Here is a 25,291-nt window from a genome sequence, read left to right as displayed (position 1 = left end):
TTTGTAAGGATAATAAGAAAAGTAGAAAAAAGAATAGATAGAAAAATAGCAAAATTGATTAAAACAATTATGATGACCCAACAGCTCTCCCTGGTGGTCTAGTGGCTAGGATCCGGCGCTTTCACCGCCGTGGCCCGGGTTCGATTCCCGGTCAGGGAAAGTAAAATTTGAAAAATAATCCGAATTTTTCCAATTCCCTTCTTTTCCTCCCCTCTGGCAGAGGGGACCCCTCGGGACTTCTCTGCAAATCGGTGTGGAAAGCATTCCCTTTAGTTTCCATCCTCACGTTGCTGCTTTGGGGCTTTGTCCAAAATAAAACTGTTTCTTGCTCTTTTTCCCAAACTTGGCTGGTTGCAAAAATGGTCTTTTTTCTAAAGCTAACAGCAAATCTGAGGGGTTCAGTGAAGAACTGCGGCAGTAAAAGAGCTGGAAAAGCTGGAGGAGAACTGGGTGCATCCTACCAGAATTAGGGCATTTTTTAGGCTATTTTATGTGTTTCTGTAGTGTAGTGGTTATCACGTTCGCCTAACACGCGAAAGGTCCCTGGTTCGAAACCAGGCAGAAACAACTTTTAAAGGACTTTCTTCAGTTTTCAAGGGTCTCTCTGCTTTTCTCCCTCCATCACCTCCTGCACCAAAGCAGGGCTTGCAAACACCAGAGCAGCAATGAGGAAAATCCAAACTCTAAACCAGCCATAATGCACAGCAAACTCTTCCTTTTCAACCGCACGTATATATTTAACTCTAAAGAGTTGCATATGCATGCTATGTGTAGAAATGCAGTGTCTTTTTATTATTATTATTATATTTTTCAGGCAAATCTGTGTCTTTTGGCAGAGCTGAGCCCTTTGCTTTGCTCGGGCTGTTGACGTGGATTAAGGAAATGGAAACCCAAAGGCGATGGGGTTGGGGCTATAGGGGAAATGGGGCATATTGTCTCCTTCACCCAGTTTCTGTAGTGTAGTGGTTATCACATTCGCCTCACACGCGAAAGGTCCCTGGTTCGAAACCAGGCAGAAACAACTTTTAAGGGAATTTCTTCAGTTTTCAAGGGTCTCTCTGCTTTTCTCCCTCCTTCACCTCTTGCACCAAGGCAGGGCTTGCAAGCACAGGGCAGAGACGAGGAAAATCAAAGCTCTAACATATTTCATTTCTTTGCCGTTCAGTACAGCAAAGCCTTCATTTTCTCCACCTCTACCATGCACACAGTGATCCACAACATCTTCTGGATGCGTGTGGACATCTCCGTGATGGTGTATAAATGTCTGTGTGTAGCATGGGTGTAAATGTGCCCTGCTCCTTGCAAACATGCCCAGGGGCTCAACACAAGAGCTGACTCCTTTGCTGTGAGCATGGAGGAGCCAAGGTACAATGGAAGCTCTGCAAAACCTGTGCAGATGGACCTTGGGATATTGGAGAAATGAGTCAAATGTTACCCTTTCCAACCAGTTTCTGTAGTGTAGTGGTTATCACGTTCGCCTAACACGCGAAAGGTCCCTGGTTCAAAACCAGGCAGAAACACAGTCCTGCTTTTTTTTATTTTTGAATGCATCCCGTGGATTTTCTCCTTCCTTCAACTCCTGCACCAAGGCAGGACTTGCAAAGGCAGAGAGAGGGAAGAAGGGAAACCCAAAATCTAAAGCAGCTTGTCCCCACTGTCATTCTGCACATCACATCCTTCATTTTCTGCACGTCGTTAATATTGACCTCTCAAGAGATGAGTATGTGTGATAGCTCTATAAATGCAGTGTCTTGTTAAAACAATAAATAAAAAAAGCATAAAAGAAGCATGGAATTGTCAAGAACAGAAGTGAAAGCCCCTGCTTTGCATGTAGTTTTGGTGCAGATAAACCTAAAACAAACCCAGTGCAAACAGGCTTCAGGCTATTGCAGAAATAGGGGATCCTTTGTGTTCCATCCAGTTTCTGTAGTGTAGTGGTTATCACGTTCGCCTCACACGCGAAAGGTCCCCGGTTCGAAACCGGGCAGAAACACCCGTTTTTTTATTCCCCTCGAGTTTTTTACACCCCTCTCTCTATAATACGATCGTGCATTTTAATAATTTAATAATTTCCATTCCCACCCTGCTGCTTGGCGAGGCTTTCAGGGATGCTGTTTTGTCGGCCAAGAGAAAGGGTTGTTCTTGGACGAGCTGCTTTGGAGGTTCTCAATCCCTTCTTCTGCTCCCCACCAATTCAGATAAAGAAGATTTTGTGTTGCTGTGTCCTCAGCTCACACAGCTGATACTCCAAAACCTGTGAGCTAATGTGGGAAGACCGACTGCCCAACTGAGGGCACTAATGAGGGCTAACAACCCTGAGCATCCCCACCTGAGACCCCTCAAGCCATGCCCATGCCTCAGGGGCTCTAATTAAGCTCAGTGCTGGAGGATTCATCCTTTTTCAAGCTGCGTTGATGAAGTATCTGTGTATGGCTGTGGATCCTGTTGCTCCACCCCATGGGCTGCCTTTATGGTTGTCTCTGTCCTTCTTCCCATCCTAAGGTACAGTGGAGCCACCCCAAACAGAGGTGAGGATTATCCAGCACTAGAGGTTATGCCAAGGGTGTAGAGTTTTTTGGCAATCTATTGGTGAACAATGTGGTGCCATCTCCACATAACATAGGTTTCCTTCTTGGGATGCTGCTATTTCTTTGGCCTAAATCACCTTAATCTTGCTAGGAACCCACGAAGCTTTTTGCATCTTCCTCCTGTGTTTTTATTCTTATGCTCAGCTTCTCCCTTGCCCAGGTAAAGTTTCTTCCCATGTTCATCCCAGGGCTCAGCTCGATTCCTGGACATCACCCCCAAATTTATGGTTCTGCTGTGTCAAAACTGAGCAATGAATCTGCTCCAGTTTCCCTGAGCATATTTTGCATTTACTCATGATCCATATAAGCTAAAAAAAACGAGAGTGGGTGAAGGGGGGAGACTTTGCAGTCATGCATTCCTGCTCCTGGATGCATGTATTTGTTTTTTGGGACATGACCTCGAATAGCAGCCAAAAATTTCAGGCTCCACATTCAATTAACTCTCTGGAGCACAGCTCCTTGTCATTAAATGTGGATTTTCCCCTCCTTGCTGCATCTCTGCTGATCCACGTTTCCATGTAGCTTTTGCTAAAGTCCTTTGCTCTTCGTATTTCCATTATTCCAGGAATTGAGGCATAGTCTGGAGGGTGAAAATGTAGTACCTTTTCTGTTGAACTGCTTTCAATCTCCTACAATCACATTTCTATTCTACGTGTGGATTCATTCTAATATGATGTTAGCTGTGGCATATAAGGAGTAAAACTGATTTTTTTCTAGAAATGGGGGTTTCTCTGTAAAATGTGATCTAGTAGTAGGAGAGAGTCCTGTGTAGTGACTGAACTTTGTTCATCTTCCAGTGACAACACAGGAAAACTGCCTAAAGAACAGGGGAAATCAGTAAGTGGACAGAAATTCTTGTGAATGTCAAGGATTAAACTGATCCCCTTACAGGAAATTCATGGTCCACTGTTGTGCATCTTTCCATAGAGCTGCTGAGGCAGCAGCTACGTGCTTATTTTCACCCTTATCGCACCCAAGAAATGGAGGGATCTGGGGTTCCTGGGGTGCTTTCAACTGAATTGAATGCATCAAGATGAATCCAGCGGCTGGCTGGGCATGCCTTCGGTCTCCTACTGAAGCAGACAAACTCCATGTGTTTGGGGACACTAGGGGGTAGGAAAAAAACATTTGGCGGCTTCGGGACCTTCTGGGATAACCCAGGAGAGCAGAAGGACTCCCAGGTGTTGGAGAAGCCACCACTGGATGGCAGCAGAAGATAAACCTAGGGGCCTGCTTGCTTGGGAGGATTTGCCCGTGCAGATCCCAAAGGAAGGAGGAGGAAAATAGCCGCCGCATTAAGCGCAGAGCCGCTTTTTTTGCTCTCAGATCGGTAAAGGGCAGCGCTGGGTCCCCCAAATGAAAGCGCCGGGCATTGGCTTTACTCTACATTATACGCGGGAAACGATTCGCAGGGCGTTCCCTGGTGGTCTAGTGGTTAGGATTCGGCGCTCTCACCGCCGCGGCCCGGGTTCGATTCCCGGTCAGGGAAAAATCCGATTCCTCATTTCTACTTTTCTTTTTTTAATGTACCCCCTGCTAATACAATACGAAGCATCTGGGTCTTCGCCGCCTCTGAGCTCTGCTGCGGGGTCTTCCCCCGGCGTGGGTGCATAACCTGGCTGCACATTTCCGCCGGGCAGAGCAAAGTACGCTTGGCACTGCAGCAGGCACGGCAAAAAAGGCGAAACAAACCCAGCAATCCAGAGCTTTTCCTGCTGTTTTCTGGTTCCTGCTGCAATCCTGTATCCACCCACCTCCCTATCCCTATTGCCCAAGTCCTAGTTTCCAAACAATCTCAAATAAGCAGCCCGGCTAGCTCAGTCGGTAGAGCATGAGACTCTTAATCTCAGGGTCGTGGGTTCGAGCCCCACGTTGGGCGGTGTCCTTTTAACCCCTTTCCTCACTTTTTGCCAAAAAAATATCTGGGGCTGTTTCATGAAACTCTCGGCCAACTCCATCCACAGCCCCCAAAATGAGAAATGTCTAAAAAGAGGTAAGAGGTGCCTCTCTGCTTAATCAATTTGCTCAGTGTCACACAGGGATATTTGGGTTGTTCTTCCCTTTTTCTAGGAGGAAAATGCCTTTCAATCATCCCTCTTTCTCACCCCTTCCACCAGTTTCTTCTCATTTGCCCTTTAAAATTTTCCTTCATCCCCTGGTATTGCAGAGTAAATCCTACTCGTTTCCTTAACCTCTACCACTGCTTCATATATATATATATATATATATATATATATAAATTTATTATTATTATTACTGCTTTATGTTGTTTTTGAGTCATTGTAAACCTCTCCAGCCTGGAAGTGGATTGGAAACAGGAGGGCATCCAGCCCTATAGAAACAGTGGGGTCCTGTAGTGGGTGTTACTTGCTGGTACCGATAAAAATAAATTCCAGGAAACCCACATTCGTCAATTCTTCAAGAAATATATATATATATATATATATATATACACACACACACACACCCTATTTTCATATATGTAACATCATAGATTGTGAGTATTTTTTTTTGATTTGAAACAGAGCCTTTTGCTCAACGTTGCATGGAAAAGCACAGCAAAGAGTCGAGATAAGAACAAGTTGAGGTTTTGGGCCAGGAAAGCATTGCACCGTGCTCCTCTCCGGAGTTCTCTGGACCAGTGGATCCCAGCAAGGACCCAGCACTGCGAGAGCTTCTTCCACTCAGTCCTGTCTGCCTGGAGGAGTTAAGCTTGGCTTCATGCTTGAAGAAATGTAGGTGTTATCGGGATTTGTGCCGTCAGCCCAAGCACAGCTGCATAAACATTGTGCTGGGTTGATACAGGTGAAGCCAAAGCACTCAGAAGTCACTTGGAGCAGGTAGGCAGGATTCTTGGAATCACATCCTAATTAAACATGTAATTCTTTCAGGCCATGATCTTGTAATTTAAGCCCTCCAGAACAGAGATCTGACCATGGCCATGGGGCTATGCACGAGCCACGTTTCCCAAGCACAAGAGGTGCACAAGTTGGGTGGGTTCCTTGAGCACTTCTGGCTGCTCGCTTCATGCAAGAACTGCTGGGGATTGTCAAGTGGCTTTTTCAGGCTGCAGGCTTTGGCTTGCAAGGCACTGAGATGAAAAAGATTTGGTTCTTCCACGTGCCATGCATGAGCTAGATCAGCTGAGGAAAAGGTGGATAAGGTAAAATTGAAACAACAAAAATACAGGTGAGAAAATGGGAAGTGCTGAAGCTTTTGTTTTTTTTTTGCAAATTCCTGCTTGCTAGCTTAGGACAAAGAGGATCCAGGATCAATCGAAGGTTTCCCAGCATTGGTCTGGGTCCGTCCTTGGTTTTTTTTCAGTCTTTTTGTTCCATGAAAAAAATGCAGAAGTCACAATGAGATTAAATGTGATGCAGAACAGGGAGGAGGATAGAGAGACGGTTTGCTTTTTGCCCAAAGTGGATGATGCTCGCACATCTACCCCTTTTATTGGTGTTTGCATATTAAAAATAAAAAATCAAGTAATGGGGCTCCAAAAGCAAAGGGCTGCCCAGGTTGCAGTGACAGCAGAGGAAGGCTCTAGGCTTGCGTGCAGGTCTGGTGAATCTGGGTTTTTCCTATGGAGATAACTCAGGGCTCACTGCAAAGCAGGGAGCTGGGGGGTTTCTCTGCACAGAGGGAGATTAAAGGGTCTGAGAGCCTGCAGGGACTCACCCAGGGAACAAACATCTACATGTCCTGGAAGGACGACCCGAGCTCTGTGAGCTGTTTGCCCAGGTGTGAGCAGAAGCATTGTTCCCACCAAACAATATCCCCCGGTGGCTCTGAGGTCGTTCAGGTCCTGGCTCAGCCCAAGCAAAGGGAAACATCATATAAAGGCAGTGGGGATGTGAAGACGGGATGCTCGGACCTCGGAGCACGACCCCGGTAAGGGACCTTATTTGGGGGTTTTATTTTGGGGTTTTTGCTGCAGCACATCTTCATCCTGCTGCTCTTTGTGTCATTCTGATGCACCCTCTAAATACCCTGAGGAAGAGCTTCTGCTTAATCTTCCCATTTTAAAACTCGAAATTTTTCTCTTCTTTTCACTAAATTAGTACCAAATTCACTTTTTGCGTGAGAAAAAGAGCAGAAAAGACTTTCTAATAAGCCCGGCTAGCTCAGTCGGTAGAGCATGAGACTCTTAATCTCAGGGTCGTGGGTTCGAGCCCCACGTTGGGCGCCTGTACTTTCTCTTTTAATTTACATTTTTCCAAACCTCTTTATCTGTACGTGTGGAAAACCACCGTTGCTATCTCTAAGCAAGAGACAGAATTATCTTAAGTAATAAAAAAGTGATTTTTTTGCTTGTAAAACCAATTTTATTTTTCCAGACAGATTTTTTTTTTCCTCGCAATTCAAGAATAAGCAAGGAGTTTATTTCTCATCAGGAGCAAATAGTTCAAGGTGGGAAAGGCAGTGAACAAACTGGAGGTGTGTGTGGGAGGGAATTAGATATTAACCAAGTGCAAAATGAATTAGGGGACAGCTGGGGAATCTGATGCAGAAAAGTTGTCCTGTGCAGTAATTTTTCTCCCCAAATGAAGTCCCCCAGCAAAATTCATTGTATTGTTATTTATATATAGATTTATACTTATATAATTTTAATATATAAAAATATAAATTTTATATCTTATATAAAATAATAAATATAAATATATATATATTTATGTATATTTTAGATTTTCAGGACTGGAAATGTGTTATCTGACCCCTGCAGTGATATTCTCTTGTTTAGCAAAGAAAATAAGTTTTTGGGGCTCTCTTATGCAGATATGGGTTGTCGATGATTTTTTTTTTTTTTTTTTAACTACAGTGATGACTTATCTCACCTTGAAGAAAAGATTTGCATGAGAGAAGTGGCTGAAAGTTTTCTCCCTGGCACAGCAATTTAATTGGAAATAGGTTTTGGAAAGGCTAAAAAAAAAAAAAAAGGTGTTTAGAACAGAAAATGCATTAGAAATGTATTGAGGATCTGTCTGATGCTGCCTTGAAAACAAAGCTATTAAAGTAATGGAGCAGGAAGGTGGAATTGCCTGTATTTCAGGGTATTTACGTGCTGGGAGATTCTCTAATAATGTACTTCAAATTTCTCTACTTTTTGCCCCAGAAGGGACATCACAAACACCTGTACCTTGTTTTTTGATCCACTTTGCCCTTGCTAAAGGGCTGATCATCCATGATCATGAAGGTGCTTTTCGTGGGGCTAACCCTTGTCCTGTGCATCGGAGTGGGTAAGTGGAGGGCTGCAGTGAAATGGGATTTAATTGGGGCAGGAGAAGATCTGGTGGTGGTCGGAGGCATCTTGTTGAGCTCTTGATGCCTGCAATGCTTTTTCTGTGTGCACTGGATGGCCTCAGGTCTGAATCTATGATCTCTCGAGGGCAACGTCTGCAGTTTTCCCAATCTCTTGAATCATCCCACTCTAAAAATTACTTTCTCTCCTCTGTATTCCCAGCAGAGCTATTAAATGCAAGGAGATCTCCTCTGGGCCAGGAGCTTCAGCTGTAGGTAGCTGGATCCTGGGCGAGATGTGAAACCTGCTTTACCCTGGAGAGCTGTTGGGATGGTCTTATTTTATATTATCCTCTTTCAGCCAGATGAATCCACCCCAAAGCCCATGTCTGAATTCATTCTCCATGGGTCTGTGGTTTGATTTGTTCACATCTGGCTGGAAAAGTCTAAATTGCGTTGAGTGTCCATAGGCACCATCTGCCTCTCCTACATGAGGATTATCCTTAGAGGGTCTGGAAGCAAAGGTGATGCTTGGACCCTTCCCTAGTGGTCTCTAAATCATCTCTGGGGTCACCACTATCTTGTCCTAGGGCCACTTGGAGCAAAGTTCTCCGTGGTCATACAGAATAGGTTCATTGCTCCTTGTGTCTTCTCCGTCCACCGCAGTCGAGGCTCTTCAGTGCAAAGTCTGCAAGTACAAGCTCCCCTTACTCGGATGCTTCCGTGGGGCAAACGAAACCACCTGCGAGCGGAGAGAGAAATGTGCCATCATTAAAACCTCCCTAGGTAGGTGGGGAGGGTCAAAATTGCATATTTTTTGTTCAGAGTGGGTCTTGCGTATCTGCCTGCCTTTGGGAATCCAGGTTGATTTGGAGAATGAAGGAGGGTGCAATACGGAGGCAAATGTGGGAAAGGGCGATAGCAAGAGGTCAGATATCTTAGTGGAGGTTGCTTTATGTTTGCTTTAAAAATCTCCTTTTTTAGGTGAAGGAGATAATCTCCCACAGAAGCCATGTGAGTTTCCTCTGGTGCCTTTTTTAGTTTTTTCTCCTAATTAATCCAAGCAAGGTGATCATTTGGATGAGCTGTTTAAGGGGCTGACTTCTTGCCTGGCAAGAAGCCCCCCACTGATTTTTTTTTCCTTCATTTAATGCTGGTTTCTAACCCCGGCCTCTCTCTACAGGGAAGGTGACCCTCTACTACCAGCAAGGCTGCACCTCCGTGATGAACTGCGGCCGGGCACGGGCAGCCGATGTCGAATCCCGCCTGACATCCCACTACTCCTGTTGCGAGACCGACCTCTGCAATGAGGAATGGGATGAGGACCCCACAGACTAGCCCCCGGTGGGGTCAGGATGAGGTCTACCAGCCCTTTCGATGCTCCGAGCCCTGGATTTCATCCTGAGCAAATATTGCCCTAAATTGGGACGGTTGGACACGGTCTGTCTGCCCGCAGGGCTTCCCGGCGTGTCTGGCCTGATTCTGTTTCAGCTCTAGCAATAAACCTGTGGGCCTATAATTGGCAGCCGAATTTGGCTCGTGTGCATGTTTTCCTTCTCCAGACGCTCCTATTAACAGCCCTTCAGCCTCAGCATTCCTGGTGGTCCCGAACATAATCCTGGCACTAAAACCCCAAGGGCAGGCCAAGGTGCTTTCCCCTGCTTGCATCCCATTTCTCCTAGCTGGGAATTTCCCTTTGAAGCTTTATCTAGCACCGACTTTTGCAAACGAGAGCATCAGGGAGCTGCTGGATGCCGAGAGGAATAGAGGACATGTACACCTGATAGACACAGGTATTTATTTCACTCCAAATTCCTTCATTTGTCAAGAGATGTTGAGTCATCCACCGAATACAGACAGGTAAAAAGGACCTCAGGAGGCACCAAAATCCTGCTGTTGACTTCAGATAAAATCTAAAGGGGTGGCTGGAGCTGTTGTGGACACTTGCAGTCCCTGAGCGCAGCCAAAGGCCCTGAAGAGAAGAGGATAATGCATGATGGGCAGTATTAAAATAAACGCGTTTCTTTTTTTAGCCTTATCCCCACCTCTGAGGGCAAAAATATTATGGTGGGAGGAGAAAACATAATTATAGTGTGGAGTTCGTGTAACAGTGGAGATCCAGCTGTTATCACTGCTCTAGAAAAATAGGTATTTGGGACTTATTTGGGACTTCTTCCATCTTTTTGCAGCACAAGGGAGAGGCAAAGAGGCAAAGTTTTTGTCTGATGCATTGGCAACTGGGAATCTCAATGTTGTGAGCAATCATTTAGCTAAGTAGTAGATCATTTTAAAAAAATGGGGATAAAATCATGGCCACTGCACTGGGCAGCAGAGGGAAAGGGTGTTCCTTTTGATTATTACTCCCCTGAGGAGTTTGTTTTGTAGCTGGGCTGCAGAGATTTCAGTGTGGCTTGGTGTTGTAGGGTCTTTTTTTTTTTTTTGTGTGGATACAGGTGTCCTGCTTCTGGAGCCAGCTTTAAATTCCAATCTGTTTCTGGAGTGAGAAGTTTGGAGGAAACCCCTTCCAGCCTTGGGACTGAGAGCAAGTCTCTGTCCATCCAGCTTTGTTGCTGGCTCCAGTTTTGGGGTGAGAAGGGGCAACACCATTGCAGGGCAGTGATTGCACACGTGTCCTAGCTGCAAGCGTGGGCATGAGAGCTTCAATGTGCTTGGACCCACCTAATATAGGATGAAACTTCAGGATGCTCAATTTGGTTTGGTACCAAAAAGACCTGCAAGAAAACATGATATCAGGATTGAACTTTCCTTCCCTTACTCGAACCCTACTGTTTGGGATGCCCAAATCTCTCTTTATCCTAAGCAAGCCATCCATGGAGGGTGGAGGTGTCCTGCAGATGTTTCTGCCCTTTTTTGCATTTTTTTTGCAGGGTGCTGCCCCAGATATGAGCTTGAATCATTCAGTGGCAGGAAGACATGAAAGATCTCGCTCCTTCTTGGCTCCTCGCATCTCTGGGCATCGGAGAGGGTTAAATAGGGTGCAGAGACCCTCTGGACAGGGTTTGGGTTTGGAGACAGGTGGAGGGAGGTGCTGGAAATGTGATCCTGGCTCTGGGCAGGGAAAAACGCTTTGGCACGGAGGGGGAGAGCAGAGCTGGGGAGGAGGAGGAGGGAAGAAGAGCGGTGGGTGCCCAGGATAGCTGCAAATGGGGGAGGGGAAGGAATGGTAAGTGAGACAGGGGATGACAGGGGACAAACAGGGGGACTGAGGGCTGGGAAGGGGCAGGAGCTGAGAGGCGTTGAAATCTCTGCGGCGTCCAGGGCTTGGGCTGGTTTCCTCCATCGCAGTGGCCAGCAGTGGTCCCACGCTGCCTCCTGCTGTGCCCCTGGGTGCTGGGACCCCTTGGGATCCCTGCTAACACCCTCCCGATGCAAAAGGCTGGGAGATTTGGGAGGACACCCCTTTCCTACACCTCTGTTGCGAGGTATGTGGGGGCTCAGATGGGATTTGGGCACAGGGAGAGCAGTGGGATGTTTGTCTGTCTGTCTGTTTTCCTGTTCCCAACAGGCTGCCCTTTTTTTTTTCCATCAAGGTGTCTCACTATTTTTCCTTTTCTTTTTTCTTCTCTTCCTCTCTTCTCTTCCTTTCCTACTTTTGCAGCTCCAGAGTGTGGATTGCTTAGCAGCTCATGGGCCACCACCTCTCCCTTTCCATAGATTTATGATGAAAAATATACACATGGCACAGGAAAAAAATATCAATGCAGTTGTGTTTGTTTATAGATCAGCAGAAATGCTAGCTGGAAGAGAAAGCAATTTCCAGTCCATAGGGAGTGATGTGGGTATGAATAAAAATCAATGTATATGAGAATTAGAAGAACTCTTAGGTGGAAATCCCTTTCCCTTAGGGAACTGTACACATAACTGGGTATTTATTGCATCTATAGGGATGTAAGTGTGTACACACGCACACACATATATATATATATGCACCCATATATATATACAAGCTTGTGTGAATATATACATATAAATATATATGTATTCTGCCGTTCTCCTGAGTCATTTGTTGTGTGTTATTTCTGTTCACAAACTAACGTGGGTCATAGCAAGCATAGATATGTAGATTTTATTTTCCAACAAGAAGTGGGATTCCTCACCAAAACTCCAAGAAAGCCCAGCACAGAGTTTAAACCAACCTGAAAAAGTGCATTTCTAGTTCCGAATGAGCAAGTCTGGCATAGAGTAAATGAAAACTTTGGCTCCTGCTTTGCAGCTGTCACCCAGTGCTGGGAAATGCATTTGCCATAAAAGCTTTAACATTGCGAAAAAAAATCAAGTGGAGGCTGGATGCCTCTCATCAGGGGTTTTCCCCAACTGTAAAGGCATCAGGATGAACTCCATCCCTTCTACAAATCAGAAACCCTTTGCAGAACCCTGGCATCAGGGCAAGATTTATTTTTGCTAATGCAATGACTGGGGTTGGGGTTCGTTTCCCCCTGGCTCCACACAGCTCCAAGCTGAGATTCTTCCCTTGGAGATGTCAGCTCAGCTGGCCTGCCTTGGTCATGAGCTGGCTTGTATGGATAGGATCACTTGACCTGTTTTTGTGTCCTCATTAGGAAAAGATGAATCACCCCCCAGAAGTGCCTACTTCTCTGTGTTTTTGTTAATGTGAACCCAAATAACAAGATTTTATTAACCTTTTACCTCCCTTCTCCCTAACAAGAGCTTTGGTGAGCTGCTTGTGTGGAGACAGCCATAATATGGACAAACCCCAACCTGCAAACCCACCCAGGAAAGGCCACATATAATCATTCCCCATTAATGTAAGGCTTTGAAAGTTTAACATGGGATTCCTAGAAGGCAAAAAAACTGTTTTTGAGACGCAGGACCCCCCATCCAGAGCTTAATCTTTATGGATTTAGGAAACTTATTGCCAGATTTTGATACAGACTTTGCATCTGTGTATTCCCTTTCTCCTGTTGCTTTTTATGGCCCCTGTTGAGCCCTGGAGCTCAACCAAGTCATCTGAAGCACTAGAAGGCGAAATGGGGCTCTAACAAGAGCTCAGATGGTTAGCTGGATCGGGGCCTAGAGCAGCTGCTAAACACCTACCTCGGGACTCGGATCTTGCATTTTGCACTGGCTCAGCCAAAAGGCAACGAGATCTGACGTCAGCATCTGTGTCCGGAACAGTTTCCCTTTTCCTGGAGGGGAAACAAAAAACAACAAAAAACACGTAGGGAGCTCAGATGCAACGTTTTTTGGAGGAGCAGAGAGCGGGGCTGTCTTCTTGCTGTGTTTTTTTTTTTTTTTTCCTACCTCTACGTCATGCCCTAAAGCTGCAGTCTTCATTACTGGTTTAAAGAAACCGAACACTGCAGAAGCGACCTCGGGCAGCGGGCTTGTTCCTGGAAAAGGAACGCCCACTCGGGGCCGGGTGCCAAGCATTCATGCTCTGCGTCCAACCCCGCTGAAATCAGTCTTTGCCCGCAGGAGAGAGGCCATGGCGGCGATGTTCCTGCCTGGCAATCTCCAGGACGAAGCCACTTGCTCCGTCTGCCTGGAGTTCTTCAAAGACCCCGTGTCCATCGAGTGCGGGCACAACTTCTGCCGGGCGTGCATCATCAAGAGCTGGAAGGACCTGGAGATGGACTTCCCCTGCCCGCAGTGCAGGGAGGTTTTCCAGCAGAAGAGCTTCAGGCCCAACCGGCAGCTGGCGAACATGGCCGAGATCATCAGCCAGTTCGCCCTCCGCGGGGCCAAGGGGGCCGAGGAGGACGGGCTGTGCGTGAAGCACAGGGAAGCCCTGAAGCTCTACTGCAAGGACGACCGCAGGACCATCTGCGTGGTGTGCGACAGGTCCCGGGAGCACCGGCCTCACGCCGTGGTGCCCGTCGACGAGGCGTCCGAGGAGTACAAGGTAGTTGTCTTGGTTGTTTGTCTGTCCACCCTCCTGGTGTCCATGTGGTCCTTTCCACCTCTGTCTCGCTGTTTGTCCTCACTCGAGTCCCTGAGATGCCACCTGGACATGCCACCTGGAGTCCCTGAGATGCCACCTGGTCTCCCCAGGCTCAGTGCAGGGAAATGTTGAACCCTGTGAGGAGCCGGGTGCTGCTTTCTCCCTCAAATCCCAAGAACTTGGAAAATCCCCCTCTTGTCTAGATAACCCAAACCTCTCGTGCATTACTGCTCTGCAGAAGGGAGAGGGCAGAGTGGTGGAAAAACAGCTCCTGTGAAAGCTCCAGGCTCAAGCCATGCTGCCGACAGCCCCCGCGGGCACCCACCTCATTGGCAGAGCAAACACCCACGTCTATTTTGGGTGCAGGCAGGTAGCCAAAGACGTTGCCTGAAGGCAAGGTTGAGTTCGTGTCAGGAGCAAAGCTTGCTGAGGTGTGGACGCAGCATGAAAGCAGCCCACGTACCCTCCCTTTGCATCCTCCGTCTCCCCTCAGAGGTTTCTTTGTGCTCGCTGCAAGCATGCGAGCTTGTGGCTGCCACTGAGGGTTGCAAACGTGGGTCCCCAGCTGCACGTGGGCAGAGCTGAGCTAGCAAATTCCCCCAGTGAAAGGTTTTTGTTTTTGTTTTCCTTGCAATCCTGTTTGCATTTGCGTGGCTGGAAGAACAAATCGTGCGCAGGCAGAATAAGATAGCAAAAAAAAAAAATAGCAGTAATAAGGAAAAGCAACAAAATGGTAATATCTTCTTGCTTCGTTTCCTAGGAGAAAATCCAGGGCCGCTTGAATTTCCTGAAAAAGGAGAGGCAAGAGCTGCTGGAATTTAAAGTGAACGATGATAAGAAAACGCAGGAGCTTTTGGTGCGTGCAGTGCAATGCTCCAGGGTCGTGGGGATGAGGGTCTGGGTTGGGATGCTTGGAGGGGGCTAGGGTATGTTGAACGCCCCCGTCATGTACAGCCTTGTCTGTGCTTTCAGAGAGTGCATTCATTGGGGTAAATCCTTCCCATTTGCCCCCGGGTTTTGTCTCAGAGGGGATTTGGTCTACTTCGGATGACGATCCAAGCAGGACCTGGGATTTTGACAGAGCTCCCAAGCAGGAGATGATGGGGAGGCAGGGACTGGGGTTTATCTGACAATGTAGATGCCCCCAGAGAGGGAAAAATCTGGATGTGATCAGGTCATCCTACGCAACCCCTTCTCCCAATTTGGGCTGTGGGAGCAGCAGGTGATGACAGGGACTGGGGAAACCTCTTGGGCACCATCAACACTTGGAGAGTGTTGTTTGACTCGCTACCACCCCAGGAGAGAAAAGGAAAGCCCAATTGTTCAATGCGGAAGGGAAAAACCACCTGATATCTTCCATGGTGGTGAGACACCTGCCCCAGGTGTGTCTTTTTTTTTTAACTCAGTACTGAACAAAAATCATTTCGTATGGAGCAGGGAGATGAAGAGATACAACTAAGGTCTTGCACTAGCTGAACGCTGTTGACCTCAAGCCTCCATCACTCAGCAATGTGATGTCACATGAGAAAAAACAAGCCACCTTTTTTCTAATTTTTTTTTTTGTGATTTTTCACTCCCAGAAAACCATTGAGAATGAGCGGCAGAAGCTGCTGGTGGAGTTCGAGGGGCTACGGCAGTTCCTGCACGACCAGGAGCACATCCTCCTGGGGCAGCTGGAGAAGATGGAGAAAAGCATTGCCAAAAGGCAGAATGAGAACATCTCCGACCTCTCCAAGGAGATCACGCTCCTCAACAAGCTCATCACGGAGCTGGAGGAGAAAATCCAGCAGCCCATGCTCGAGTTCCTCAAGGTGAGGTGTTTGCAATGAAATGAGCATTCAAGTTTGAGTCTTGACGCTTCTATCACCTTTATTTTAATGTGATTCTGGATCCTGTAGAGGTGGTTTGAAGATAATTGTCCTTTTTAAGTTTTTGTTTTGCACCTTTAATGAGCAGTGTGGCAGTGTCTGAGTGTTCTGTGCTCTGGTACGCCAGGAATAACAAAAAATCAACTACCTTTGGCTGAGGAACATCCTGAAACAGAGGTGTGCTTTTCCTATTTAATAACTTCAGATAAATCTTCCTGATGTGAATTTCTCAGGACCTTTCTATCACCCATAAATTCCTGTTCTGAGCCATGTCAAACTTGAATTAGACCTTGCATGATGAGCTACCACAGTGGTACTGCCTGGATCCTTACACCTTTTGCAAATCCTGGCTTTGATGGGTTTTCAAGGCACAAGGTTTTGTGGCTTGCCAAGTCACAGACGTCCGCTCCTCTAGCTTAACGGAACTGGCAAGGTCTCAGGATGGAGTCTGTGGGGCGGCACGTGGAGCCCAGCAGGACACAGATCCTCACCAATTATCACAGCGGAGCCCTGGCTGCAAAAGGTTGGCTGGGACCTGAAAGCAGAGAGGGGTTTTCTAGTCAAAATGAGCGATTACAAACCTGCAAGGCATGAAGGAGAGAGCAGATGGAGTCCAGGCATTGGTTACATTGCAAAGAAACCACCCCAGCCCTCCGTGTACCCAAATTCTTGTTTCCCAATGATATGGGGTTGGAAAATCCAACCCAAACTGCCCACCCCAAAACCAGGCAGCCCCGTTCCTCGCCAAATGGCAAAAGGTTAATGGGCGTCCTTTTAATTGCTCATGACTTTAATTAGAGTAAGTATATGGTGCACACACAGGTCTGCTTGCTGAGATGATACTTGTTGTGCAATTTTTTTTTCTTTTTAATCAAAACCAGATTTTCAAGCTCTGCTCTTTCAACCAAATCAATTGTCCCCTTTTGCTCCTCCATTTAAAGTCAGCTGCATGCCATATGGTTGCTTAAAGTTATTTTTCTGTATTAAACAGCCTTTGTCAGAGTGGGACAGAGAGCGACCCATCCGACTCCCAAGTATTTTGGGGTGAAATTCCCCCAGTGGGGTTAAATTCCCCTCCAAGCACACGGGGTTAAACTCCCTCCCAGGCAGCATTGAGAGCACTGTAAATATTTGCAGAGCTTAAGCAGGGCGATGGCTCCAGTACTTGGCCATGGGTGAGAAATTTCACATGGTATTTGCTCAGCCCCCACCAATGCACATGAAAACGATCCTATAACAATAGGTGATTTTTTATTTTTTTCCCAAAAGGTCACATTGGAAATCCTCAGCCATCCCAAGAGTCCTTTCCCATTCCCTCATTATGGTTTTCTGTTGCCTTGGGATTGGGTCTGATGTGGTTTCCATGGTTTATGCCTTTTTTTTTTTACATCATTTCAAAGAGATCAGAAGGGGCAAATAAATAGGGCTGAGCACGGTTTTCATCCCTGTGAATTTTCTCCAAGCAGCAACTAGGTAGTAAGGGTATTTCAACCTATAATTTGCCTCCATAATTAACCCTTCCCGAGGGCAAATAATTTTGCCCCGTGGAGATATCTGTCCCAGGATGGGACAAATCAACTCTTGGAGACACCCTAAACTCTTGGTGGTGACTACATCATGGGAGACCAGATATCTCCAGATATTAGGGAGAAATGGGTGTGCGAGATGAATGCAGACCTCCAAAGGCAACCTTCCAACCCAAACCACATCACAACTACAGGCAAAAAGCTGGAATATTGTACATTGTACAATATTGTACAATAATGTACATTTGCAAGGCTGCTTGCTCCCCCCAGAAACAGCTGGGTCTTTAGTTGCTGCAGACATTTGGGTGGGATTTGGTGGGTCTGTGGTCCTCCGGAGCTGAAAGCAAACATTTGGGACATGGATCCATGCCTGCTTGTTGCAGCCATAAGGGATGGGATGTCCCGGATGGGTTTGATGACATTGACATTGCTCGCACTGGGCTATATAGGACATAGCATGGGTTGCACAGGTATTTCACTCCGTCTTTCTTTTTCCTTTCTAGGATGTAATGAGCGTCATAAGCAGGTATGGAGCACTGCTTCTCCCCTTCTTCCATGTTTTCTTTTCCCCTCCAGCCCTGTTTAAAGGTCACTGCTCGCAGTCCAGATGCCAGAGAGGGGCACCAGGGTAGACCTGGATAAAGCTCTGGGTCCAGCTTTTTGGAAAAGAGCAATATCACAAATTCTTTTCCTAGCAGAAAGCTTCTTCAAATGTCAAGACCAGAACCCTCGAAGTGATTTATTTCTGATCCATAATTCACCCCAGGGCAATGGTTTGGGCACTGCTTAAGCCCTAAAAGCTGTAGTAGGAGCAGCAAGGTTGGGGTAACGTAGCTCTGACACACTTTACAACCAGACAAGGGGATTTAACAGGGTGACATGCAAACCCTGGTGTCCTCAGCCTGCACAAGGTTCACCTAAATCACCCAGATTTGGGATCTGCCCCTTCTGGCAGCCAGAACTCACCTGCATGTGCGATGGGAGAGGAGGAGGTGAATGCACCAGGGCCACGCTAGACCATGATGGAAGTCATTCTCCAGACTTGCCGCCAAATTTTCTGCAGTTCCTCCCTTCTAACAAGATTTGGTGTGGGCATTGCATGTTGCCAGCTACAAATAAAAAAATAAAGAGGGGGAATAGCAACAGTTTCCTTCCTGCTTTCTCTTTTTTCTTTCCAGAAGTGACGATGTGAAGAGCCACAAGCCTGTACCTGTGTGCACAGATATGAAAATGCATGTCTGCAATTTCTCTCTCAAGACCGTCGTCCTTGAGAAAGTCTTAAAAAAATTCAAAGGTACGTGGAAACGAAACCGGGGGGGGAGGAGGGAGGGGGGGGCGGTTTAAATAGACCTGGCCTTTAGCAGGAAGGGCTGAGGAGTGCTGGGGATGCTGGGGGTGTCTTGAGGTGCCTTAGCACATGCCTGGCCAGTGGTACCAAAATAGGAGAATAAATTATGTTGGAAGGGACTTCTGGAGACGTGAAAGGACAGAAGAGACGCCAGGGTCACAAGTGAAGAAGATAAAGGGTTTATTTCAAAGAGGAACAAAAAGATGAACCTGAGCACATCCATTTTAGGGCAAACAGCCCACGTTTTGCAGCGCCAACAGCCAGGCTTTGCATTTAAAACCCAATCCCTTGCAGCAGTGCAGCAAAGCCACGAGATGGTGCTGAGGGGTTTGGAAAGAAACCAAAGGGCAGGAGAACGAGAAAGAGCAGGTCTGAAAGAAAAAAATCCCTAAATGCAAATTATGCCCGAGAGCAATAATAATAGGCAAGGATTGTGCTGGAAGTTCACAAGTCATAGTACAATGAGGAGAACAAAATATTGCAGGGCACAATAAAAAAATACTTTAATAAATCATTTAATAAAATAGGATATTATTATGTTCTTTTTTTTTTTTTTTTAATAAAAATGTAAATCTACTTAGCAGGAATTTCCCCTCTTGCTTGTCCCCATTGCACATGCTGGCCGGGAGCTGGGATGCTCCATCCTCAGCCTGTGCTTCTAGCTGAATGTGGTGTGGGTGTAAATATCCCTGTGAAGGAGATTTTACATTTTTTTCCTGTCTCTCTCTACTTTGCCATTTACTGCCTGTCTCTTCTTTTCAGAAAACCTGCGGGATGAACTGGGAAGAGGTGAAAAAGGTAAAAGGCAAATGGTTAAGGCATAGCACCCCGGAGCAAAGACTTGAAATTGTGGTTGTAATTTGCAAAGCTGGTTTTGCAAAGCCAAAGAGAGTGGGGAAAAAAAGAGAAAAAGGCACTCTTTTGTTTTTTTTTTTTTAATTTCTTCTCTCTCAATGATTTTCAGATCCAGCCTGCTCAGTTCAAGAGTCAAAAGCCGATTTTTCTAGCTGACGCCGGGGATCTGACAGTTAAGCTAGGTCCTTTCTGCCTCTTTACACTTAACAAACCTACAGTGTGGAACAGACAGAACAGACTTTGAACCCCCCAAAAATAGATTCATGCCCGTTCCAGCCACAACCTGCTTTAATTCTGCTATATTTGCTATGTGGCCAGGTTTCAGAGCAAGCTGTGGTTGGCCTCTTATTTCCTCCAGAGTTTGGGATGGAGAAGGTGTGGATGCTCCACAATCTTCTCCAGTGCAAAGTCAAGTGATTTAAAGTCCTGCTGATAGCTGTTGGAATCATGGCTGTGGGCAGATGGCCTCTTACAGATGGTGTCAGGAGGAGAAATTGCTCACTGGCTCCTCAGGGAGAGCAAAGGAGCAGGTTCACATGTGAAGTCGTGGATTTTCATCCACTCAAACCATGTGAGTTGGCCCAGATTGACTCTTTAAATGATGAACCTGGCTGGTTTTCCCCAAAAATGTTACAGGGGGCATCTGTTGTTTTGCTGGTGGTGGTGAGGTTGAGAAAAAAAACAGGAAAACACAGCTATGGGCTCTGCAGCCTTGAGCCCTGTGACTTTGCACTTTGGTGGATGTGGGGCACACCCTAAAAATCAGCCCCCGTCTTCCAGTTGCCTTGGCCATAACACAAAGGTCACATAGCTAGAGTTCTGCCAGCAAAGCCCTCTTGTTGCAGAGAAGGCTTATTCTTGCTTTTAAGGTGGTGTTTTTCAGCATGGGGCTTGCAAACCCCTTGGGGAAGGTGCAAGAGGACGTGGGTTGGATCCTCTCCAAGCACAGTCCAGCTGAGAGGGGCCAGGCTCTGCCCACAAACCTCCCCAGCCCCATCCTGAAAAATGCCGAGCGGTTGGCAAAGCAAAAAATAAGAAAGGTTGGCAACGACTGCTTAAAAGCAACATGGCAGAACAATCCTTGCTGCATGTCTGGGGTGGTGTGTGTGCATGTGTAGAGGTAGAACTTGGCTGGTGCAGTTGCACTTTCCCCCTAACTTTTGTGAATGGACACACACTCTTTGAAAGCACCTCCCTCGTGTTCTGATATAATAGTGCAGCACATAGGACATGTTATTTTTAAAGCCAATCTCCTTTTTTTTTTTTTTTTTTTGTATTTCTTTGAGGAGGAATCTGCTGCTTGATCTTTGAAGGAAAAAATGAAACCTTTCTGTGTTGTCACTTTTCCAACACCTATGAAATGCCATGGAGCTTTCAACCACATCATGGATCTTTTTGGACTTCATATCAAATTTTCAAGCCTCAAATTAATGAATCTTGATAGAGCATAAAGGCCTTTAGCTAAAGAAACTCTGGCACAAAATCCACCATGTTTCTGCTCTTAATGTCCCGTCTTGGAGGCCCCCAAAGCCACAAAGGGTCTTGTTCAGACACAGCGACTTTGCTGACTACAACCACAATTTGAGGTCACTAAAGTGCTCACTGTTTCCTTTGAGCCTGATTTTGGAAGGGGAAAAGACATTAGGATCAAAGTTCATCTACATGCATGCTCTGTTTGGGCTGCCTGGATGTGACGAGGTGTGTAAAGGTGCCCTTAGGTCACGGCTTTCTATGGGAATGTGTCATTGTGGGGCAGTTTGGGGAAAGATACTCAAAAATTTATCAGATGGGGGGGTGCATATAACCCATCTTGTGTGTTGTACATTAGATAAACCAGAAACAAAAAGAAGAAACAAAAATATCAATATCTTTTTGGGGAAAAAAAAGGCTTGATCTAAGGTCCATTTTTACTGTATATAATTACTAATTATTTGCATGTGGTTTCACAATGGTTCAGCAACCAATAAGCACATCCTCAGTCCTTGGCTTTTTGTTTCATAAATCCTTGCTGAGTTACTATCGCTGTAACTGCTGTCACCAACAGAGGACCTGACCCTGGACCCCGAATCGGCGAACCACCTCCTCATCCTCTCCGCGGACCTCAAGAGCGTGAGGATGGGCTGCAGGAAACAGGAGCTGCCCGACAACCCCAAGAGATTCGACACGAACTCGCGGGTCCTGGCTAGCACGGGCTTCAAGTCGGGAAGACATTACTGGGAGGTGGAGGTGGGGGCCTCGGACGGTTGGGCCTTCGGGGTGGCCAAGGAGTCCGTCAGGAGGAAAGGGCTGACGCAGTTTTCCCCCGAAGAAGGGATCTGGGCGGTGCAGCAAAATGGAGGCCGCTACTGGGCGGTCACCTCGCCCCAACGCACGCCGCTGTGCCTCAGCCAGAAACTCAACAAGGTCAGGGTGTACCTGGATTACGAAGGGGAAGAAGTGTCCTTCTACAACGCTGATAACATGCAGCACATCTTCACCTTCAATGTTGCCTTCCAGGAGAAGGTGTTCCCCCTCTTTTCAGTTTGTTCCACGGTTACGTACATCAAACTGTGCCCCTGAAGCATCTCGTGGGCTTTGCTTGGAGCCTCTATCCATGGTTGAGGCCTGGTGGGCCACGATGAGCACAAGGGACTCTCAAAACAACAATGCAGCCTGGGTCCTCACTATAAGGGGTCTTCAAGTCACCTTAAAACAGAGAATAGCTATTAAAACCTAAATCTATTATAATCAGCAGTCCCCAGAAGTTTGCAGCCACCATCTTAAACCTATCCCTGAAGCAACCCAACTCCTCAGCGAGAAGGAAACCACTGGTAGCTGGACTGGGGCTCCGAGTCTGGTAACAGACGGGTATTTTTTTTTTTCTTGGGTGGGTCTAAGGATCAATGTTAAGGCTGGGGTGGGGAGGTTTTGGAGTAGAACTCCCCTTTGAAAGCATCATTGCCTCAAAAATGAAATATTCAGTGGGTAAGGGTCCTGTGGGAAAGGTGAAGAGAGTGGGCAGGACACTTTGGACTTCCATCCAAAGCCAGAAAAAGGAAAGCTCCTTTCCGTTATATCAAGTAACATCAACTGGAAAGCTCAGCTGGGGGTTTTGCCTCTTTCCTTCTTGCTGGGAAGAAAAGCCCCACAGTAAAGGGCAGGTTACTTATTTTAGGTTCTCCTTCTCAAATTTGGTATAATGCACTCCAAAGCCTGTTTTGTGCTGTCTCGTTGGTGGTCTCATCTGCCCTGGGTGATCTGAACCATGTGGCTACCAAGATCTGACCTCTCCTGGATAGATACCATGGCCCTTGGGTTGCTTTTTCCATTGGCTTGTATTAGTGCTCTCTGCTTTGTTTCTCTGTCCGTGGCCCTTCTGGGCAGGTAGTGCTGCTATTCTGAAAAAGGCCAAAAAAAAAAAAAAAAGTGCTTTTCTTGTGAAGCAACAAATGTTAACATTTCTCAGGTGTGTTTGACTTGCAATACCTGTATTTCTGAATTATGGTGCTCCTGTGTAGCTCCTCCAGAGCTCCCCTCTCTGCCAGAAAAATGCCATTTGCAAAATAACGTGGTAAGGTTACTTTGCTCGTAGCGATGTGGTGCTGAATCTCCTTTATTTCCTCAGTCTCTGTTTACATCTCAGCACAATCACCCATTTATCTTCACTTTGTTTTTCTTTTTCATGGAAATCCTCATTCTTTGCCAAGACAGCAAATGCTCAACTTGTGGCTTCACTTGTCCTCTGTTGCTTTTGCCTAGACAAAAGAGTCCTTAAAAGATAAAAAGTAGCAGTCTGAACAGTTCAAAAACATGGTTTCTGGGTTTGAGGCATTATTTTTTTTTATTATTATTATTATTATTTTTGGAAAACATGTTAACACCTGCCCCCCAATTAATCAAGAACAGAATTTCCTGGCCAGCTTTAGGACGAGAAAAAGACATTTCTATGGAAAGCTGATCTTAATATGGACTCAAACCTGCTGGCAAAACCCTGGTCAACACCAATACCAAGAAATTATGGGTTGAACAAGTGCATTTACCATGTCTTTGGGTTTCTTGGAAGTTGTGTCCTTGGTTATGAAGATGTGCTGTCGATCAAAGGCCACCTAAGAAAGTTTTCTGTGGCCCAAATTGTGCAAAGAGTGTCATAAAACCCCAGACAGAGCAGAAATTGAGTGAATCCACAAGAAAACATCTGTGTTGCTTCTTCAGTGGAGAAGTGCTTTGGTGCTTTTTTTTTTTTCCCCCACCCAGGTGTACAGAATTATCTTCCCAATGCATCATTAGAAGCTCTTCCTGTGCACAGCTGAGCCCTCAGCTCTCTCCCAGGTAATGGAAATTTGACCAATGACTACTGGAGATGAAGCACAATCCATTTCCTATGAGCTGCATAACTGCAGGTGAATTTAAGATGCCTTTCCATTAGTCATAAAAAGAGCTGAGGATGACCAGCCGAGGTGTGACGATCTCATTTTTTTTTGGCTGTAGAGTTTTTTCCCATCCTGAGAGTCTTTTTTTTAATTATTATTTATTTTTAATGAGTTTGGCTTTAAATACACATTATTTAAAGCTGCATCAGCTCTTGAATAAGTTAGCAAAATGCCTGGATTTTCTAAGCTCTGTCCACTGCTGAAGCGATGCAGCTGTAGAAGTTGTAAAAATACCAGCAAAATAGCAATCCCTGGAATAAAAAAGGTAATGGCAGGAGACGTGGGATTTGTTTTATTGCAACTTGGTGTTTTTCCTATCTGTACATGAGAAATGCTGCTTTTCCCTCAAAATGTGCAAAATCCCGTGGGAAGCAAAAACATTGCATAAATGGATTTGAAAGCTTCCAAGTTGTTCCTAGGCCGCGTGCTGCAAATAAAATGTGAAGGTCCTACCCGAGCCTCAGCTTCCGTTTATTATTCCCAACTGCGAAGGGTCTAGAGTACATCAAAGTTGTGGGCTGAAGGGCTGCCCTGCCAAGAATTTGGGACGGGGTCTAGGGAAAGAATTTAATAGTAGCATGTGTGTGTATATGTATACATATATATAGTGTGCGTGTATATATATATACAGCGGGCATATATATAGAGGGCTTTTCCACGTCTGTTTGTGTGAAATACAAACCCAGTGTTTACATATTCCCTCTAATAGGAGTGCAATAAAGAAATGACATTAAAGACCTAGAAAATTTTTGCAGAAGGGGGAGAGGTGGGCATGTCTACCCGGGCTATTCCAGCAGCGATGCGGAGGTTTTTTTCATTGCCTGCATTTTAGCCAAATCCACTCAAATAAATAAATAAATAAATAGATTAATAAGTAAATAAATAGATAAATAAATAGGTAAATAGGTAAATAAATAAATTCTGCAAGTGCCAGTGTGTTGGGGTGCATAACATACCGGTGATTTTTGGGGTGTGCATCTCTCCTTGCTGCTGCAGTTTGTCCTCAAGTTTCGAGTCAATTCTAACTAGAAGAGGATGGTGCTGAGAGGGGGGTTTGAAGCAGAGGAAAAGGCTTTGGGGGAGCATTTTGAAGGGAAAAGGCAGAAAATCCCTAAACTGCGCGATGCTGTCTACAGACGTCTGTAGGACCCTAATTTCCAGTTCTGGCTCCATAGCTCAGGGGTTAGAGCACTGGTCTTGTAAACCAGGGGTCGCGAGTTCAAATCTCGCTGGGGCCTCCTTGCTTTAACGTTTCCACATATTTATATTTTTCCTCCTCCCCGAGGGCGCCCCCTGCTCCATCCCGTTTTCATCCCCGCTGGGAAGGAGGAAGGGGGTCGAGGACAGAACCACTGAGTGAGCACAGCACCAAAAGCCTCACCGGGAAAGTGACCTAACAGCGAGGCTCGTTGGTCTAGGGGTATGATTCTCGCTTTGGGTGCGAGAGGTCCCGGGTTCAAATCCCGGACGAGCCCTGCTTTATACGTTTTTTTTCCCTCACCTATTTTCTCCCTCCCCTTTTTTTTCGCTCTTTTT

The 25,291-nt window shown here is 46.2% G+C and overlaps 2 protein-coding genes, 1 long non-coding RNA gene and 10 other non-coding genes across 14 annotated transcripts in view; 11 read left to right on the top strand and 2 right to left on the bottom strand.

Moving 5' to 3' along the window:
* Positions 1-25,291, bottom strand: part of LOC118260317 (zinc finger protein OZF-like) — a 177,032-nt gene that overhangs the window by 122,665 nt on the left and 29,076 nt on the right. The window lies entirely within an intron of this gene.
* TRNAE-UUC (transfer RNA glutamic acid (anticodon UUC)) lies at positions 88-159 on the top strand. The gene has a single exon. It is a non-coding gene; the product is annotated as a tRNA-Glu (tRNA).
* On the top strand, positions 495-567 carry TRNAV-AAC (transfer RNA valine (anticodon AAC)). Its single transcript has one exon. It is a non-coding gene; the product is annotated as a tRNA-Val (tRNA).
* On the top strand, positions 949-1,021 carry TRNAV-CAC (transfer RNA valine (anticodon CAC)). Its single transcript has one exon. It is a non-coding gene; the product is annotated as a tRNA-Val (tRNA).
* Positions 1,448-1,520, top strand: TRNAV-AAC (transfer RNA valine (anticodon AAC)). The gene has a single exon. It is a non-coding gene; the product is annotated as a tRNA-Val (tRNA).
* Positions 1,921-1,993, top strand: TRNAV-CAC (transfer RNA valine (anticodon CAC)). The gene has a single exon. It is a non-coding gene; the product is annotated as a tRNA-Val (tRNA).
* Positions 4,006-4,077, top strand: TRNAE-CUC (transfer RNA glutamic acid (anticodon CUC)). The gene has a single exon. It is a non-coding gene; the product is annotated as a tRNA-Glu (tRNA).
* TRNAK-CUU (transfer RNA lysine (anticodon CUU)) lies at positions 4,395-4,467 on the top strand. Its single transcript has one exon. It is a non-coding gene; the product is annotated as a tRNA-Lys (tRNA).
* Positions 6,702-6,774, top strand: TRNAK-CUU (transfer RNA lysine (anticodon CUU)). The gene has a single exon. It is a non-coding gene; the product is annotated as a tRNA-Lys (tRNA).
* On the bottom strand, positions 9,608-13,208 carry LOC118260303 (uncharacterized). The gene is made up of 4 exons (XR_004782212.2): positions 13,110-13,208; positions 12,903-12,994; positions 10,506-10,558; positions 9,608-9,798 (listed from the first exon to the last, which is right to left on the bottom strand). It is a non-coding gene; the product is annotated as an uncharacterized LOC118260303 (long non-coding RNA).
* On the top strand, positions 12,933-24,211 carry LOC118260292 (E3 ubiquitin-protein ligase TRIM7-like). 2 transcript variants are annotated; one of them, XM_035570459.2, is made up of 7 exons: positions 12,933-13,710; positions 14,510-14,605; positions 15,330-15,560; positions 17,647-17,669; positions 18,322-18,437; positions 19,254-19,289; positions 21,391-24,211. In XM_035570459.2, exons 1-7 carry the CDS (start codon positions 13,294-13,296, stop codon positions 21,903-21,905), a joined length of 1,434 nt encoding a protein of 477 aa, XP_035426352.1. In that variant the 5' UTR covers positions 12,933-13,293; the 3' UTR covers positions 21,906-24,211. The 2 variants fall into 2 exon arrangements, with proteins under 2 accessions (XP_035426352.1, XP_050572042.1); XM_050716085.1 differs by lacking the exon at positions 14,510-14,605 and having other exon boundaries at positions 13,046-13,710; positions 21,391-24,200.
* On the top strand, positions 24,921-24,993 carry TRNAT-UGU (transfer RNA threonine (anticodon UGU)). The gene has a single exon. It is a non-coding gene; the product is annotated as a tRNA-Thr (tRNA).
* TRNAP-UGG (transfer RNA proline (anticodon UGG)) lies at positions 25,159-25,230 on the top strand. The gene has a single exon. It is a non-coding gene; the product is annotated as a tRNA-Pro (tRNA).

The sequence above is a fragment of the Cygnus atratus genome, chromosome 33 (assembly GCF_013377495.2).
Source record: "Cygnus atratus isolate AKBS03 ecotype Queensland, Australia chromosome 33, CAtr_DNAZoo_HiC_assembly, whole genome shotgun sequence".
Taxonomy (NCBI): Eukaryota; Metazoa; Chordata; class Aves; order Anseriformes; family Anatidae; genus Cygnus; species Cygnus atratus.
The sequence above is the reverse complement of the archived record's forward strand: the minus strand, read 5'-3'. Positions and strand labels throughout refer to the sequence as shown.

Bases quoted from the DNA above. Each gene is read 5' to 3' on its own strand.
- LOC118260292 (XM_035570459.2), top strand. From the start codon at position 13,294: ATGGCGGCGATGTTCCTGCCTGGCAATCTCCAGGACGAAGCCACTTGC. The intron at 13,711-14,509 runs GTAGTTGTCTTG...TTCGTTTCCTAG, and splicing joins AGGCGTCCGAGGAGTACAAG to GAGAAAATCCAGGGCCGCTT. The intron at 18,438-19,253 runs GTACGTGGAAAC...TCTTCTTTTCAG, and splicing joins AGTCTTAAAAAAATTCAAAG to AAAACCTGCGGGATGAACTG.